The 18,271-nt window shown below is 48.3% G+C and overlaps 2 protein-coding genes and 2 pseudogenes across 2 annotated transcripts; 2 read left to right on the forward strand and 2 right to left on the reverse strand.

The window, feature by feature from the left end:
* The first annotated feature begins 6 nt into the window (after positions 1-6).
* Positions 7-2,294, forward strand: LOC123165919 (uncharacterized; annotated as a pseudogene).
* A 2,957-nt stretch (positions 2,295-5,251) lies between these two features.
* LOC123169393 (uncharacterized) lies at positions 5,252-7,619 on the forward strand. Its single transcript, XM_044587233.1, has 2 exons — positions 5,252-6,550; positions 7,115-7,619. The coding sequence occupies exon 1, from the start codon at positions 5,317-5,319 to the stop codon at positions 6,544-6,546; it is 1,230 nt and encodes a 409-aa protein (XP_044443168.1). The 5' UTR covers positions 5,252-5,316; the 3' UTR covers positions 6,547-6,550; positions 7,115-7,619.
* A 646-nt stretch (positions 7,620-8,265) lies between these two features.
* On the reverse strand, positions 8,266-12,976 carry LOC123169394 (uncharacterized). Its single transcript, XM_044587234.1, has 12 exons — positions 12,607-12,976; positions 12,305-12,502; positions 11,619-11,702; positions 11,363-11,481; positions 11,170-11,271; positions 10,700-10,819; positions 10,529-10,594; positions 10,068-10,134; positions 9,895-9,948; positions 9,297-9,389; positions 8,984-9,016; positions 8,266-8,880 (listed from the first exon to the last, which is right to left on the reverse strand). Exons 1-12 carry the CDS (start codon positions 12,721-12,723, stop codon positions 8,782-8,784), a joined length of 1,152 nt encoding a protein of 383 aa, XP_044443169.1. The 5' UTR covers positions 12,724-12,976; the 3' UTR covers positions 8,266-8,781.
* Positions 12,977-16,595: 3,619 nt separating this feature from the next.
* The window catches only part of LOC123169392 (splicing factor 3B subunit 2-like), a 6,906-nt pseudogene continuing 5,230 nt past the window's right edge, over positions 16,596-18,271 (reverse strand).

Here is an 18,271-nt window from a genome sequence, read left to right on the forward strand (position 1 = left end):
CCCCACTCCACTCCACCACAATGGCGTGGCCGGCGCCGCCCTGCAGCCCCGACGCCTCGCCGGCCATGGAGGCGCAGGCGAGCCTCCCGGACCACCTCACGGAGGACATCCTGCTGCGCCTCACCACGGCCGCCGACCTCGCCCGCGCCTCCATGGCCGGGCCCTCCCTCCGCCGCATCGTCGCCGACCACTCCTTCCTCCGTCGCTTCCGCACCCTCCACCCGCCGCCTCTCCTGGGTATACTCTCGGATCCCTTCTTCCCAGCCCAGCCGCCCCACCCCTCCGCCGCCGCCGCGCGAACCCTCGCCGGCACCGACTTCTCCTGCTCCTTCCTCCCCTCCCGCGACCGGACCTGGATTCTCCACGACTTCCGCGACGGCCGCGCCCTCCTCTGCACCGCCACCGACGACCACTGCCTGGCGAGGGACGTCGCCGTCTGCGATCCGCTGCACCGGCGCTACCTCCTGCTACCCCCCGTCCCCCGCCTGCCCGATCTGGTCTTTCACTTGGATCCTTTCCTTGCTCCCGCCGGCGGGGACGAGGGCGCTGATGACACTGCTGCGGGCGCTCCCTCCTCATGTGCTTGGCCCAGTACCAGACCCGCTTGGTCCTCTACGTCCACTCTTCATCAGGTCCCCATGCCGGACAATGGCGCACCGTCGCATTTGATGGCTGGACCGCTCTCCTCGCAGGAGTCAGTGTCCATGTGCGATCCTCTGTTGCGTTCGGAAAGCGCTACTACGCGCGCGGGTGCTTCTGTTGGCCGATATGTGCGATCAACAAGTTGCTCTTGCTCGACACAGGCACCACGGAGTTCTCCTCCGTCGACCTTCCGCCTGATCTCATGAATCACCAGGTGGCCTTTGTGGAAGCAACCGAAGGGAGGCTTGGGATGTTCGCTCTCAGCCAAGTTCCCACACACCTCGTGCCTCGCCTCCGGTATTCCATTTTGGTTCGCACTGGGGATAACCCAGGGCAGTGGCAAAAGAAAAAGGTGGTCACATTGTCCCATGATTACTGCTATCAGATCATTGGTGTAGCTGGGGGGTACCTGCTCCTATATCTGGTTACAGACAACCCGGATTCGTTCCCTCCGGGTAAAGTGCCAGACCCGGGGTGCTTTTCACTGAATCTTCGCACTATGGAGCTTGAGCGCTTCTCTCGGAATAGAGATATACTGCCATTGCAGGGCCAACTGTATTCGGGCTTCCCGCCATACTTGTCTCCACCAACTATTTGAAACGGTAAGCTTGCTCCTAGTTTTTGCCTCTATTGTTCATATGCAGTTTAGAGGGTCGACATTGCTATATGATGCAAGTATTAGTTAGTTTGTTTGGTGGTACTGTGCTCTGTCATTCTGGGCAGTTTATGACTTTATGTGTTGATGATGGATTCCTATTTTGCATGTCCTTGTGCTTCTATTAGTTGGCCATTCTGCTTATAAACAATGATAAGCTCCAATCTACTAGCAGTTTGTGTCATTCCACTTACTAGACATTATTAGTATAGCTTCACACCTGCGTAAAGAGTACTGGTATGGTACCTCCGGTGGTGCTGGGGTAGATACTTGCTGTGGCTTGGATATAATTTGAGGAGGATTTAGTCCCTTGGCTTACTGTCATTTTTTGTGTCCATAGCATCCAGATTGACACTGTTTACATGGTTGCTTAACTTGACCAGAGAAGTTTATCCTTGAGCAGCAATTACATGGTTGATTAACTTGATTAGATAAGTTTGAAGGCCCAAACGAATTTTTGTCAGTATAATAAGTATATGAATGTATCCTGTTGAGTATCTGAAATTATATATTTTTGTTGCGCCTGATTAACTAGAGTGGTTGGTTTCTGACCACACACTGTTATCATCATTGCAGGGCTTAATCTGCTGGGTACAGGACCAAGCGACTCCATTTGGATCGTTGTTGACTTGATCCATCTCATATAAGGCAGTGCCAAGCCGGTAATTGATGGAGTGCCTAGCAGCAGCAGTGATTAAGTTGCTTCGTTCCTCTTATTTGGTGGACTGGATGGAACCATGTATGTATGTATGTATATATGTATGCACATGGTGTTAATTCTGGCTAGCACGTGTAAGTGCCCTGTTGTTCCGTTAACTTGTACTCCCTCTGTCCCATAATATAAGAACGTTTTTTACACTAGTGTAGTGTCAAAAATGTTCTTATATTATGGGACGGAGGGAGTATGTTTCATTTCATCTTGACGCTCAGTAATGTGCTACATTGTACTCATGGACCACATCAGTAATATAGTAACCCCGTATACATTTTATCTTTATTAAACTGGTCACTACTTGCTGCAGATTCAGTTGTACTAGTAAGTAAAAGTGGCAATCTGCTAGTTATTTCTTATGCAACTAGCAATCAATTGTGAGACAGTTTCTTCCAGAAATTGAAAAGGAAAGATGGAATAGGTTCTGGGCTGGCTTATGTAACCATGGGGTATTGTTTGCATCGAATTTTTTTGGAGTCCGTCTTACAGTGTTTGTATTGATCTTCCGTAACGATGCATCGTTACGGAATTCATGTGAACATTTTAACCATGCATTGGCTGACAAATGATGGGCGCTCAACGTTCATCATTGCAAGCTCTGATATGCACGATGACAAGGCTTCCCGCGCCATCTTGATGTTGCCCTCTACATATAAAACGTCTTCAAACAAACCCCGGCAGCCTTATCTTCCCCTTATTGTTCCAGGAACGCAATTGGGCCGCTGCTGCAGCGCGCTCCCCCGTCGATACAGAGCTGCAGCGCCACATCACTTACGCGTCGCCTGAGCATCATACACAGCCACATCCAAACAACCCGACACCGGAAATGAAGTGTCCAAGTTCAAACTTGTAGGCAAATTCTGGATAAAAGCAGAGCCGTGTCAACCCTTCTTGAGCGCAAGTGTTGCTTTTAGATAACATGGCATCAAACTTATCGATTACAGGCGGTGCAGCCAAACACACCCGATCAGCTTCCTGCTTCAGCTTTTTTTTCACAACAAGTGTAGCTGGAAATGCCCAAAATAGAGAAACTAGATAGTGATTGCAACATGTAAGCTGCCCATGCTGAGTTAAAATGATTGCAACAGAACTAAATTAGGTGTTTCTCATTCTCATTTTACCAGCATGCAACAGTTCTTATGCCCGGGACCTCCTATATGCCGCTTAATGCGGCAAACAGTCGATGCTTCGCTAAGGGAGTAGCTGACCTGTGCTGGTCCATTTACGGTAGCGCGCCATGAAAAATCAACAACAAAACACGGCCCCTAGGTGGGATTCGAACCGGCGACCAGCAGTAAACACGGCCACGCAGCTAGCCAGTTCGACAAGCTAACACTAGTGGAAAATTAGCAAAGTGGCCTTTAAGCTACGCCAAAATTTAGAGAACAGCCCGCAAAATATTCCCAAAAACGTTGCCTGTGGGGGATTAAACACACGGCCTCAAGTGAGTGAACCACCTCGCTAGCCACTGTGTTCATCTACTTGCTTGTCTCAAAATGCTAGCTCTGTTAATATAACCTATACGCGGGAAAAGAAAATGAAGTTTATTGAAATTTCATATGTGGTTTATTATTCATAAAAGTAAATATATTTAGAAAGCCAAGCATTTTCAAAATTTGCTAAGAAACTTTTAAAGGACTCAAATATTATTATTTTTTTGAGAATCTGAAACATTTTTTTAAACGAAGGGACAAAATTGAAAGCGGGAATATTTTTTGAAATTATGAACAACTTTTTCAAAATGCAAATATTTTTAAAAACAGCAACAAGATAAAAAAACACTATCATTTTCTGGAAAAAAAATTGCAAACGCGAATATTTTATGAAATTCTCGCAAACATTTTTTCAATTTGTGAACAAATTACGAAAACATGTACTTTTTGAATTTGTGAATAAATTTTGAAAATAGGAAAAAAAATTTAAAAATGCGAACATTTTTATAAAAAATGAACAAGTTTTTTAAAACACGAACATTTTATGAAATTTCCCTAACATGTTCTGAATTTGCAAACAAATTTTGGACACATGAACATTTTTTGAAACAGGAACATTTTCTGAAATCGATAAATATTTTTTGAATTTGTAAACAAAATTAAGAAATGCAAACATTTTTAGAAATTTTAAACTTTATGAATTTATGTGCATTTTTGGAAATGAAGTGAACAAATTTAAAAATACTAAAAAATGGAATTTCTGAAAAAAAAATTGAAAGCCGAAACAAAATCTTGAAAAATATTTTTTTAATAAATACAAACATTTTAAATTGCAGAGTTTTTTTGAGAAAAGAAATTAACTTGAAAAGGATAAAAGAAAAAAATATAAAAGAAAAGAAAGAAACAGAAAAAAGGAAAAAGGACAGAAAAAATAAAAAGGAGAAATGGAAAAACTGATTTAGGAACCTTCCAGAAGGTTTCCAAAACCATTAAAAACCGGCTAGGAAACCTGGTTGCCATAACCGGAACCTGAAAGTTGTACGTACGCTGCAGATGGACTGGCCCAAGACACTCGCTAGGTCGCCTCGCCTATGCGATTCACCGACAGTTTGACACGAGGTGCGTCGAATAGGATTTTCCCTTGTGCCCACCGCACAAATTTCTGCTCGTAGTGCCCCTCCAACCCCAACCTGTTAGCGTGGGTTCAAGATGTACGGACCAGTGTTCCTGTCAACGGGCTGGTGTCTGATGATGAGCTCGCAGAGCAGCACGCCGTAACTACAGATGTCGCTCCTAGTCCATCAACCAGCGCATGTGGAGAGGCGGCAGGGAGAACCTTATTCCATCTTCAGAGAGACGCTGCGGTCTCGCCTTCCTGAACAGGACATAAGCACTAAAACAAAACTCAAAGAAAATATCTTAAAACGGAGCCCTCCCGTCGGCAAGGGCCGGAATCCATCACACCCCCATGGCCCTAAGGCCACTGGAGATGAGGCGGACCGGTGGCAGTGCTGGCGGGAGGCGGAGGAACCCTAACCTTTTAGGGGAGAGGAGCCAGAGGCAGCGGCGGCTGCACCGACAGCTCTTTCTGATTTTGGCAAAGAATGTGTTCGTGAAATGTTTTCTCGAGAAATTAATTTTTCTTGTGTTTTGAAATGTATGGAGTATATGTTCTTTGACAACAGAGAGAGTGTACATGATTTTATTATAAAACAAGTATAGAATTTTTTGCTTCATTTTTCTTGACGTTGAAGGAGACGTCAAAATGGGAGCACGAGCAGGAGATACGTTTTCCTCCAGTAGAAACGGGAAACCAAACCCCCAAAGTAGAATCCCCTCCCCTCGTCCGTTCCACTCCACTCCACCCCATCCCGATGGCGTCGCCGGCGCCGCCCTTCCCCGATGCCCCGGCGGCTCCGCCCTGCAGCTCCGACGCCTCGCCGTTCATGGAGGCGCAGGTGACCCTCCCGGACCACCTGACGGAGGACATCCTTCTCCGCCTCACCACGGCCGCCGACCTCGCCCGCGCCTCCATGGCCGGCCCCTCCCTCCGTCGCCTCATAGCCGATCACTCCTTCCTCCGTCGCTTCCGCACCCTCCACCCGCCGCCTCTCCTGGGTATACTCTCCGACCCCTTCCTCCCAGCCCAGCCGCCCCACCCCTCCGCCGCCGCCGCCCGATCCCTCGCCGGCACCGACTTCTCCTGCTCCTTCCTCCCCTCCCGCGAGCAGCTCTGGATTCGTCACGACTTCCGCGACGGCCGCGCCCTCCTCTGCGTCGCCCCCGACGACCGCTGCCTGGTGACGGACGTCGCCGTGTGCGACCCGCTGCACCGGCGCTACCTACTGCTACCTCCCGTCCCTCAGGACCTGTCCGATCTGGTCTATTACTGCGAGCCTTTCCTTGCTCCTGCCGGCGGGGACGAGGTGCCGGCCGACGCTCCCTTCAGATTCAGAGTCATGTGCTTGGCCAAATACCAGACCCAGCTGGTCATATTTGTCTTCTCTTCATCTGGCCCCCATGCCGGACAATGGCATGCCGTCGCATTTGATGGTTGGAGCACTCTGGTCGCAGGAATCAGAGACGCTGCGCTATCCTCCACTGCGTTCGGAAAACGCTACCACGCGCACGGATGCTTCTGCTGGGCGATACCTGTGATCGGCAAGTTGCTCATGCTCGACATTGCCACGATGGAGTTCTCCTCCGTCGACCTCCCACCTAGTCCCTGGAGTAATTACCAGATGGCCTTTGTGGAGGCAAGGCAAGGGAGGCTTGGGTTGTTTGCTGTCAGCCACAATCGCCTCTTGTATTCCATTTCGGGGAGCATTGAGGATGACCCAAGGCTGTGGCTAATGGGGGCTGTAGTCCCATTATCCCTTGATTACGCCTATGACATCATTGGTGTAGCTGGGGGATACTTACTCCTACATGGGTATCCAGACAGCCCGGAGTCATCATTTGAATTGCCCGAGCCCGACTGCTTTTCGCTGGATCTCCAGACTATGAAGCTTGAGTGGTTCTGTGAGACTGGGTGGATAATGCCATTGAAGAACCAACTACTGTATGCGGGTTTCCCGTCATCCTTGTCTCCACCAACTATTTGAAGGGGTACGCTTGCTCCTATTTTTGCCTGTGTTGTCCATACCACCATATATAGGTAGGATCGACACTGCGGTATGATGCACGTATTAGCTAGTATAGCATCCAAAATTGCTAGGTGATTAGCTTTAAATTAAAGTCAATGTGTTTTCGATGTCATGCTGACGCTTATGCCCAGTGAAATGTCTGTCCTTGAATGCAACCTTGTGGTTAGTTAACTTGATTAGAGAAGTTTGAAGATACATTTGGTACACAGGGCACTGGGTGCGTCTGGGTTCTCCTTTAGTATAGCATGTATGTGGGCCCAATAAACTTGGGTGATAAACTAGATATATGTTTTCGTTGCATCTAATTAACAAGAGAATGTTCTAATTTACCTTGTGTGGCTCTGGCCTTCATCCTGGGTCCGCCACTGCATACGGTCCTCCTGAAAGCAAGAATTGTGTATACATCTGGACCGAATGAATATATGAATAATCCTATTGATCATCTGAAACTAGATATATGTTTTGGTTGCATCTCTAATTAACAAGAGGGGTTGGTTTCTCATCACATCACTTGCTATTATTGTAGGGCTTGATCCGCTGCGTATTGGACTCTGTTTTGCTTCTGGCTGATCATTGCAAGGAAGGGTGACACATACATGAAGCAATTGTCTGCGTTTGGCTCGTTGACCCGAGTCTCGCCTCCGGTCCTTTCATGTCCTCAAAGCCCACATGCATGCTAGCTACATGTTGGTTGATTTGGCATGTGTGCGCAACTCGAGTGTGTTCATATTAGATGGGTAGATGGGTCGTCCACCGGCCGACCTGCCTCGTATATATTAGAGATGGGTTCTGCAGACTGCAGTCTCTAGCTACTGTTAATTTGCATGTTTACTTCCATGTAGTCTCTCTTGTTTGTTGCTGTTATTTGGCCATTTGTAAATTGCTACGAGTGCCAAGTCCTAGAGGCAGATGATGCTGCCTACAAGAGGGGGTCTCCGGTGCTCCATGACCGTGTTTTCTGTTTATTTCCAGGGTTCTTTGCCAGCAGCTTTGATCAATGCAGAAAAAGAATATATCCATTTGTTGACGAAGTGCTTGTGACATACATCATCTCCTCTTATGCTTGGCAGATGCAGCTTTTTTTTCACTAGATACATGGATGTAGATGCATCCTTTTGTTTGGATTACGACACAGATATAATCTATGACTACAACAACTTATAATATATCATCTCCGCTTACAACTGAAACTGCACACTACTATTACTCCTTTGGATGGAATGCATCACTGAAAACACCGGTACATACTGCTAGGGTTCAGCAATGTGTAAGCAATTCAGTTAACTAGAGTAGCTTCGCCGCCCATCTTGGCAAGACAAGGGTTCCCCACTGGCCTGATATTGTAGTGCCTCAACATGTTGGGGTTGGTCGAAGATGTACGGCTTCACCCATTACCCAGTCCAGCAGCTTCTGCTCGCCCGTCCTCCCAAGGGGGCGACGGGCAGACGGCCGGTGGTGAGCTCGTAGAGCAGCACGCCGTAGCTCCAGATGCCGCTCTTGGCCATCGACAACCCAATGTGGAGGTACCCTATATCAACATGATCAAGCCTTGATGACAAACTCACGAAACATAAATAGCAACTAGCCTTGATGACAAATTCAGAAAGAGGGAAATGGTTAGTTTGACACTTTATAAGCTCTCATGGAGTACAGCTACCAGGTCCAGTAACTAACCTCGGTCCAGTAACACAAGAATTATCAGCAGGCTGCTCCTGTTCTGCCAAACATTGCTCTGCCAAATATTGCTCAGCCTTACATCTGACTTAACCATGCATGGCTTACTGTCAAGATGGCAGCAGACTATGAGACAAACTTCTTTTTCTTTCTACTATAAATACTTATTATTACTAAAAATAACTGCACATACATATATGCATTTGTCACTATACAACCTCGGTGATTGGAGAATCGAATTAAGATTACAAGATACTGTGTCGGTCGGTCACTGGTAGTATACAGGTTCTCGCTCGGTTTCTCCGTGTATTAGCGCGACGACGTTCCCGCTTCTTCTTCCAGCTCTTGAGGGCGGGGTGGTGTGTGTTAGTCAGCAAAATGCCTGTAAGGCTATATAACTAACTGTTTTCGCTATGAGGCCCACATGATCTCGACTCCAACCGCCATGATGAATGTGGACGCATCCACCCATGTATGGTGGGCCTTGTATCTTCATGTCAGGTGTTTCTTCCAAAGTAATCAGGCGTCAAAAGGATCCATCCACTCGTCATCTTCTCTTACGGCTTTTTCCCACCGCTCTTTGAACTTCTCCAGCTCCGCTGACGACTGTCTTCTAATCTGATGGTTGAAATAAGAGGAGTGCAATTGACGTTTTAGAAGATATGTAGGAGAAACATATTGATTTAGGTTTAGAGGGAAGAGAACAATAGGTTATACTCACGTGTGTCCGTAAATCCAAAGATCTTCGAGGTAACTGTAGCAAGAAAGGAAACTGTTGATCAGATGATAATACTGGTAGTTATCTTGCAGGCATAGAAGGATGACCATCGAGTTAGATATCTGAACTGATACCCCATTACCATATTAAAAGATTCAGTCTGTGTGTTAGTTAGTTGCAATTTAGATTTTGTAACCTTATAGATGAATCCAGAAACAAGAGACATTTTTTCTCTCTGTAATTTCATTTCAAATCACATTGTCATCAAAAATATATACGTCATTTTATGAAAAATACTGTATGAAAACAAACAGACCTTGCTGGTATCTGATGGTCCTCCTAATGATGGTATCCCTTGATGGACGACATACTCACTGTCAATTACACCGACCTTCTCAGCTCGATCACCCTGAAATCACAAAGCATTACATGCATCAGTATTTTTTGGTTACTTGCCATTCCAACAAACTCATGCCTAATAAAGCATTCATCTTAATCTGACAGATGATAGCTGAAACACCCGAAATAATTAAGCTGCAAAGTGACAGAAGAACACATCGCAATAAAAACACATCGCAATAAAATAATGGAACAAAACAAGACAGAAGTCATTAGTACTATCAGCTAGAGGACTAAAAGCCATCTTGTAATGGTTGGCCCATAAATTTGATCCTTATGTTAGGATATGTATAGCTAAATTTGATCCACAGGTGCCAAACACTGAAAACAGAGTACTCTTCCTAAGAGCATATTAACAAGCTACACATTTATAATTAAAAAATATCCAGCTCATAAAAGTGACCTGATGGTGAATAACATATAGCATGGCGTACTTGAAATGCAAAAAAAAAGTGAAATAGGTTGTAAAGCTTGAACAGAGCAAACCACCATGGGATTTGGGCAATCTTAAGTACCTGGGCACAATAACCAAGCTTCATGTCAAGGCCCCATCCATGAATCAAGTCGTTCTGCAAGTTCAAGACATTAAAACTGGATGTTCTATGAAGAGTTATGACCCTCCAGTCACACTTAGTAGATCATACGATATAATGGATTATCAAGTAGTTTAGATTGTCAGAATTCGTACCTGTATTAGATGCCATACACATTTCCAGGCAGCACGAGAAAAAACTGGTGCCATGCCCTCAACCCACCTATCAAAGAATGCTGAGTTACAATACTAGTAATCAATCGAGCTAAGTTTATGAGAACGAAATCAGCAGAATTTGCGCAACAATCAATCAGTTGGATGATGTAACTTTACTTTGCTGACCACACACACAAAAAAATGCTGTCGAACAAAGCAGCATTTTGATTTTTGGTTCTACAATAGCTGATAAAAAACATAAATCGGTTCAAAGAATATGACCGTAACTCCGTAAGGTAACTGTCTTTTTCAATCACAGAGGAATAAAGTATAGCATAATTTAATACGTATGAATCATTGGACATACTAAATATGAGGTCTAGAGAATAAACTACGATGGCCAAGTATAATTTAGAATAGCCACAAAAATTACTATGCAAGGCCAAAGCTTCAATTTTTACCCTGTGCATGGAGGTCCTTTACTATCATCAGAACAGTTCATGCTTGAACGATTGTCATATACTCTCCTGCAGAAGAAATGAAGAATTAAAAATGTTAACGAATGCTCATACGAAAATGATTAAGAAAATAATTCATATTCTGAGATGTGAGAACTAGAAAGTCACAAGCACCTATGCACTTTTGTCATCTTGTTGCGGATTGTGATCCGGTGGTGAATATCTGTTGATAGATCAGGATCCAATGCAGGTTGTGTGATTTCTAAGCCTTCGGAAACCATTATATCAATATACCTAAACAGGCAACATGAAAAATGAGAAGGCATTTTTCAACAGAAAATGGAACACAGCAGGATATATATTCTCAAAAGCAATGATAACCAAAGCAAGTCAATATCTACTCCAAGTATATTGTCAACAAAAAAAATCAATCCAGTAGGAGTTTCAAGCTGAATGCATACTCCAAAATTGTGCAGAATAACAATTATATCTCGCAAACAAGATTGTACAGCTAGAGCGAAAGAAACTGAACCAGTGTCAAAATGGCTGCTTCATAACTACTCGGGCCATCCAAAAAATTAGCGTTTGCGAACTAAAAAAGAAGACGATTTCAACAAAATGAAACAGTATGGTGTGTCCCATACCTCCTCGGATCAAAATTTTCCACTCCAAGGTCTTCATCCCATAAAAAGATGAAATCGTAGATAGCCACAACACTAGGGTGCAGAAAGCGCTTAGCAAACCACCTGCATAGGAACATATGCTCATTCCAAATGTGGGTGAGGTGATACATAACGAGGTAAAAGAGACAGCAAGCTATCTGCGCCTGGGGCTTACCATTTAGTTTGGTTGGGCGCAACTATGTGTATGGCCTTATCGCTCCACTCAAGGCTACGCCACCCATCCACGTTCCCGTCGTAATGGAACAGCATGACCGTGTAGCTCTCATTCAGAAACTAAAACAGTTAACAAATAGTAGGGTGAGCATCAACTCAGAACAGACAAAACCTTCCCTTATGAAATTACAAAAGTAGTTGGCGTTAAAGGAGACAAACTCGAGAAGAAGAAGAAGAAGAAGAAGAAGAAGACGGACCTTACGAGCCATCACGTCCACATTCTGCATCTGCGAGATCCCGACCGCCATCGCCAGGAGAGCTTTGTGTCTGTCATTCTTATTCTGCAGGCAAGGGTGAGAAGTAGTATGCACATATTAGCAACAGAATGGCCTAATGAGTTGGTCGCCTGCTAGGAGCTTGCAACTAGAATTGCGGATCCTAGAGGTCTGCGAATTATGATGCTAGGACGCTGGGATATCTCCGCTAAAGCAACCGTCAGAGACAGGGACAAAACAGACAGGTGAACTGAACTGACAGAACCAGCCGCAACACCGTACATTAACTACACTTGGAGCAGAGGTGAGTGAGAGCCAGCGTTCTAAGGGGACACTTTGATCCGTTCACTCAGCATGGTTCACTTGCAGCTAGTAAGTAAATAAACCAACTGATAATGAGTCGCAGTAACTGTAAGGAAACGATCCAGAGCAGAGTCGAGCTCAGTTAACCGGTTTGCTACACTAAAAGCTCAGGTTGGCGTTGCCTTGAGGCAACCCCAAGGCTTGCGGCAAGGGGACAGTTTCATTCATTCATCCATTCGCTGTGGTTCAGTTTCAGATAAGAGGCCCAACCAATTTTATTGATGACAGCAACTGTAAAAGAGTAACAGTGACAGTGACAGTAAAGGTGGGGCGCCGGAGGAGGAGGAGGATGGGGAGCGGAGGACCTTGGGGATGGCGCGGTTGGCGGCGGGGTCCCAGAGCGGGCGGAGGAACATGTCGGAGCTGGTCTGGACGATCCCGCGCGGCAGGCCCTCCGCGCCGGTCCTCCGGTTCCAGTTCCAGCGGGCCGCCGCCGCCCCCTTGCCGCCGCTCCGCTGCTGCGTGGCCGTGGCCGCGGCGTAGTCGGACCTCCCGAGATCCACCTGGCGGAGGAACAGAGGCCGGGGCTCGAGTGTCAGTCAGTCAGGCACTCATTCATTCAGGCAGGGGAGCTAAAAATGGAAAGGAGAGGTGGTGGGGGGCTCGCCTTGAGGTGGTGGTGCTGGATCTGGAGCGAGGTGATGACGATGAGGGCGACGAAGGCGGCCAGGTAGCCGCAGCCGCAGGAGGCGGCCCGGCGCGGCGGGATGGGCGGGTACTTCATCCCTCCCGGCGCCGCCGCCGCCGCCGGCCGTCCCTTGGTGCAGGCAGCCTCCCCTGACCCAGACGGGAGGGGCTCTGGAGCGCGGAGGAGGAGGAGAGGAGGGCGCGCTCCTCGCCGGAGTTGGGGGGACGGGGAGGCGCTGTGGAGGAAGGAAGGTTCTGGAGGGTTCTAGAAGGAGGCGCCTAATCTAATGGCCCATTATTCCGAAATGGGCTTAAACAAATGGCGTCCTCGTACTACGCCCGTCGCTTTTCGGTCGGTCGGCATCCCACTCCCACTGCCTGCCTGCTCGTGGGTGGGTGGGTTTGTCGTGGCGGGCCCACCTGCCAGTGGCCCAGTCGGTGGCCGAACTTGATTAATTTGGGAGGGAGGCTTTCATTAGTGGGAGAGATGGTGCGGGACAGGTGTCCCGTTGGGTCAGTGGCGGTGTGAGCCGACGACGAGTGCTTTTTGTGTGCCACGCGTGACGTGTCCCGTTAATGCATGACGCGTCCTTGTTGGTTGGCTGACACGTGGAATCAGGCCACCACATGCTCGTGTCTTGTCCAGTGGTCTGATCTGATCTAGAGGGGGAAACTTGGTGCCTCCTCTCATCCCTATTAATTGTTACTGAAATAAATGTATTTACACGTGGAATCAGGCCATCACCGCCGCTGACAATGCTGATGAGGTCGGAATGGGATCGGGTGTTCTCACGTCTCAGCGTAGTGTCCGGTTGGTCTTGGTTGGTGATTGATAAAAAAAAAAGAATGAAAAAGGTAGGAAATCTACATATTTATACCATTGAGGTCCTTAGTTTAGCCAAGTAGGCGAGAGCATTTTCCATCATGAAGGATTCAATCTAGCCACGGGTTTCCCTACGGCTACCTTGTTATGACTTCACCCCGATCAAAGTCCCCACCGTGGTATGCGCCAATAAGACCACCAAATTAAAGGCCTTTGTGGCACATAGTGGTACAAAGAAGTCATGGGTGATCATTGGTGCAATGCTGATTCGGGAGAAACCAATTCTCGGGGTTTGACGAACGGTGTGTACAGGGCCCGGCTACATATCCCCTGCGACAATGCTGATCCGCGATTACCAGCGATGAGACTACAAGGTCATTTCGTGATTAACTTTGTTAACAAGGTGAGAACATTGATGTTGGCCACTGATAGTGGAAAGGAAAGAAGAAGAAAAAAACAAGCCAAAAGATGAAGATGGGATCAGTATCAACATGGCAATCCTGCCGACTACAAAACCTGGGTGGGTGGATGTGTGTGCATCAAGATGATATTGGGACTCGGACTGGGTGGGTGGGATGAATCATCCATCAACCAACAGCCCACTTGTCTCGTCTCAACGGGTGTTGGGCACCTTTAGAGCAACTTCAATGGGGCGACCCATTTCGTCCGCGGCCGTCCGTTTGGGTCGGCGCGGACAGAAAAGGCGGCTCAACGCGCCGACCCAAACGGACGCACGTTCGTTTTTCGTTCGCGGGCGACCCATTTTTGAGCCTGATTTGCGTCGGCGCGGACACGCGACGGATGCGCGCTCGCCTACTTCTGTCCCCGGGCCCGCTGGTCTGTGGCACATTGGCCTCCCGTCTCACTCTGCGGCCAACAAAGCAACCTTCCCGCCTTCTCTGTCGCCGACGCCGCCGCCCATTTTTTCCGACGACTCTTCCAGCTGCCGCCGCCTACACATCCGCCCAGCAACGCCGCCCCCTCCCCCCCGTCGCCCTCCGCCGCCGTTTTGCCGCCGGGGAGCAAATTGCTTCCCATCGCGGCTTCCCCCACCGCACAGCCGCCCACGACCAAGAAGCCGCCTCGCCGCCCCTGCCACATCCGACCGGCACGCTCGTCGGACACCGGCAGGGCAGCTAGCTGGTCTGTGGGCGCCGCGACTCCCCTCGCCGGCCGTCTCCTTCGTCGACGCCCGCAAGCTGTTCGACAGTTTGCCAAGGTACAAAATGGACTCCGCCGACGAGTTCTTTTTCCGTAATTTCCTTTGCGACTCCGACGATTCGTCATCCGACGACGAGGAGGAGATATTGGCTGCCGTGTTGGTCCATCACCACCTCAACAGCCAGCGGCCGTTGTTTCGTGGCTCCATTCCGGGCCACCTGCCGGCGTTGAATCGCAACCGAGAGAGCGGGCATTTCCTTCTCTGGAAGGACTATTTTGATACAACAAACCCGCTGTTCAAACATCACAAATTCCGCTGCCGGTTCCGTATGAGTAGGCATGTTTTCAACCGTGTTAGAGAGGGAGTGGTCGGCTATGATGACTACTTCGAGTGCAAAGAGGATGCCGTCGGCAAGATTGGTTTCTCCTCTTATCAGAAATGCACTGCCGCCATCCGAATGCTTGCATATGGAGTGCCCGGTGATCTCATTGACGAGTACGTCCGTATGAGCGAGTCTACATGCCTAGAGTCCCTGTATAAGTTCTGCAAGGCCGTGATTGCTATGTTTGGCCCTGAGTACTTGAGAGAGCCGACAGCTGAAGATACAGCCCGTTTGCTGGCGATGAATGCCAGCAGGGGCTTCCCGGGGATGCTTGGCAGCATAGACTGCATGCACTGGGAGTGGAAGAACTGCCCTTCTGCTTGGCAAGGGCAGTATAAGGGACATGTCAGGGATTGCACTGTCATACTAGAGGCCGTGGCGTCTCAAGATCTCTGGATCTGGCACTCTTTCTTTGGCATGGCTGGATCACATAATGATATCAACGTGCTTCAGCGCTCGCCGGTGTTTGCTAGGCTTGCCGAAGGCAACAGCCCACCGGTGAACTTTATTGTCAACGGCCACAAGTACGACAAATGGTACTATTTGGGTGACGGTATCTATCCTCAGTGGACCACTATTGTCAAGACAATACCCAACCCTGTCGGAGAGAAAAGGAAAAGATTTGCCCAATAGCAAGAGAGTGCTAGGAAGGATGTCGAGCGTGCCTTTGGTGTTTTGCAATCTCGATGGGGCATCGTTCGATATCCTGCTAATACTTGGAGCACGCAAAAACAATGGGAGGTGATGACTGCTTGTGTGATCATGCACAATATGATCGTAGAAGACGAGCGCCCGGAACGTCTGTACGATCAAGGCTTTCAGTTTCAGGGTGAGAATGTTGTGCCTGAGCATGGAGTAGCGGCAACATTTGGGCAGTTTACTCAGTTTCATGAAGACATGCGTGATTGGGAAACTCACGTGCAACTGCAAAATGATTTGGTTAAGCATGTGTGGACTCATGTTGGCAACCAATAGATGTATCTTCTTTTATTCGTTTGCAAAATTATGTGAAACATTTTTATTTGTATTTGACTTGTAAAACTATACCATTTATTTGGGCGGCCAGACTATTTGGCTTGTTAACATTTTCATTTCACAGTATGTTTGAATGCAAATCAATGTAAAATTGGGCGGCCACGCCTGCACATATGGGTGGGCGCATTGCCGACCCATATCAAAAACAGGACAGACGCCGGGCGGGCGGCCGACCCAAACGGACAAAAAGCGGACGAAATCGCCGTCCGTTTGGGTCGGCCCGTTGGAGTTGCTCTTATCTTCCCAAGTGTCAAGCCGTGAGCCGTCGACGTTGCTCTTTCCCTCAAATCTCTGTCTCAGCTAGTTGGGGTAGTTGGGCTCGTGCTCAATCTATACCCAGAGTGGAATAGTTTGGACACTCCTACACCAATCAGTGGGTGTAGGGAGCAGACACCACCATCATGGGTACAGTAGGGTAGGCCAGCTGCCAACCCCAGCTTAAGCATCCGATGCTGTACCAACAACACGCGGCTACAGCATCACGGTTCAATGGGTTTGGTGTTGCTGCAGATGATCCATTCACATATGCCCAACCAAAAGACTGCATTCCGACCATCTGCACATACGTACGCGGTTCACCGGGTTTTGCTCAGCAAGTGATCACAGACGCTCGTGCTCATCTGTCTCCTCCAGTGAGTTAGTACTAGCTCGTTTGTGCACAAAAAATAGTCAGCAGCCATCTTCACCGGCTCCGACAGCCAATCAGAAACTGAATTCCTACCCCTACTCCATCTGCGCTACTCTGTAGTCTGCACTCTGCACCACGTACACACCTTCTCCACCACCGTGCAACGGGAGCTGTTCGTCGGGGCATCATCAGCAGACACACTAATCTACCTCCTCCAGTGAGTTACTAGTTCCAGACCACACACAAAAAATCACATCACATCCGCCGCCTCTTCTAAAACTTCAAGGTCCACCTTCTTCCTCTTGGTCGCCGTCTTCCAGGACGCCGGCGACACCCAGCTGCTGCCTTCCCCGCCCACCAGCTTCCTCCTCCTCATCTTCCCCTTGCCCTTGCTCTCCTCCCCCCACACCTCCCTGTACCTGCCGATCACAACCCCACTATGGTCACCACCAAGACGTACGCAACACCGGTCGTCATATATGACATCTCTGCATGCATTCTGCCGCATGAAACAACACGCTGAGACCGTGGCGAGACGCTGCTCTTACTTGGCCGCCAGGGCGTCTTCTACGGCATCGAGCTGGTCGGGGTGAATCGTGACGTCCACTCTCTCAAGCCTCTGTTTCTTACCAGCAGCAACAGCGGCACAGGGAAAGGAAAGAAACAAGAGGCAAAAACGTCAGAACCTCAACTGTCAGGCAAGCAACGGGCCGGGCTTCGATAACAGACGATGAGGGAGGGAACTCCACTACTTTGCTCACCCTTTTACTTTTCGGGCCTGATGATGATGTTGATGTTGATGTCGACGGTTTATCTTGCGCTCCCACCAGCACGTACCTGTGATTAAAGCGAGAGTGCGCGTGCATGCGGCGTGTCACTTTTATGGTTTTCATTTCAAAAGCTAAGCGGGGATCAAGGGAGGATTGCATGATAAGGGCTGGGTTAGGAAAGCATGCAAATATACCTGTGGCTCGACAAGTACAGCGCCCCGGCAGAGGCCATCCTCCCTTCTTTCTGCTCAAGAATCTTCACATGCAAGAAAGAAACAGCAAATTGACGATTATCAGCAACGACTAGCAAACCCAAACGGGGAGCACTTCAACAACTTAATGATCAACGGCACCATGCTTTCTCGGACACAGAGAGCACTTCACATCACCTGGTAAAATGGCTTTTCTGCCTGCTTCTCGGGCTCCTCCCTCCACGACTTCCCAAGGTCGATAACATCAGGTGTTTCCACACCGGCTGGAGTGCTGCTGTCATGGCCACAAGGACAAGTGAATACCAAGTGTCTGCTGCAATGCAATATATAATCGAAAAGAAAATTTAATATGGCAACTGACAACAGAAGAACACAGGCATGGATAATTACCTTGAGATGGTGTTACCAGACCGAATGACTTCTACCATTTCCCCATCTTCCAGTTCCTCCTCCTGCTTTTCCTCTTGCCGAATGCCTTCTACTATTTCCCCATCTTCCAGTTCCTCCTCCTTTTCCTCTTGCCGAATGCCTTCTACTATTTCCCCCTCCTCCAGTTCCTCCTCCTCCTTTTCCTCTTGCCGAATGCCTTCTACTATTTCCCCCTCCTCCAGTTCCTCCTCCTCCTCTCCCGCT

Source organism: Triticum aestivum, chromosome 7D, assembly GCF_018294505.1.
Source record: "Triticum aestivum cultivar Chinese Spring chromosome 7D, IWGSC CS RefSeq v2.1, whole genome shotgun sequence".
Taxonomy (NCBI): Eukaryota; Viridiplantae; Streptophyta; class Magnoliopsida; order Poales; family Poaceae; genus Triticum; species Triticum aestivum.

Bases quoted from the DNA above. Each gene is read 5' to 3' on its own strand.
- LOC123169393 (XM_044587233.1), top strand. From the start codon at position 5,317: ATGGCGTCGCCGGCGCCGCCCTTCCCCGATGCCCCGGCGGCTCCGCCC.
- LOC123169394 (XM_044587234.1), bottom strand. From the start codon at position 12,723: ATGAAGTACCCGCCCATCCCGCCGCGCCGGGCCGCCTCCTGCGGCTGC. The intron at 10,820-11,169 runs GTATGGGACACA...TTGCCTGTTTAG, and splicing joins GAAAATTTTGATCCGAGGAG to GTATATTGATATAATGGTTT. The intron at 9,390-9,894 runs GTACTTAAGATT...TTGTGATTTCAG, and splicing joins AGCTTGGTTATTGTGCCCAG to GGTGATCGAGCTGAGAAGGT.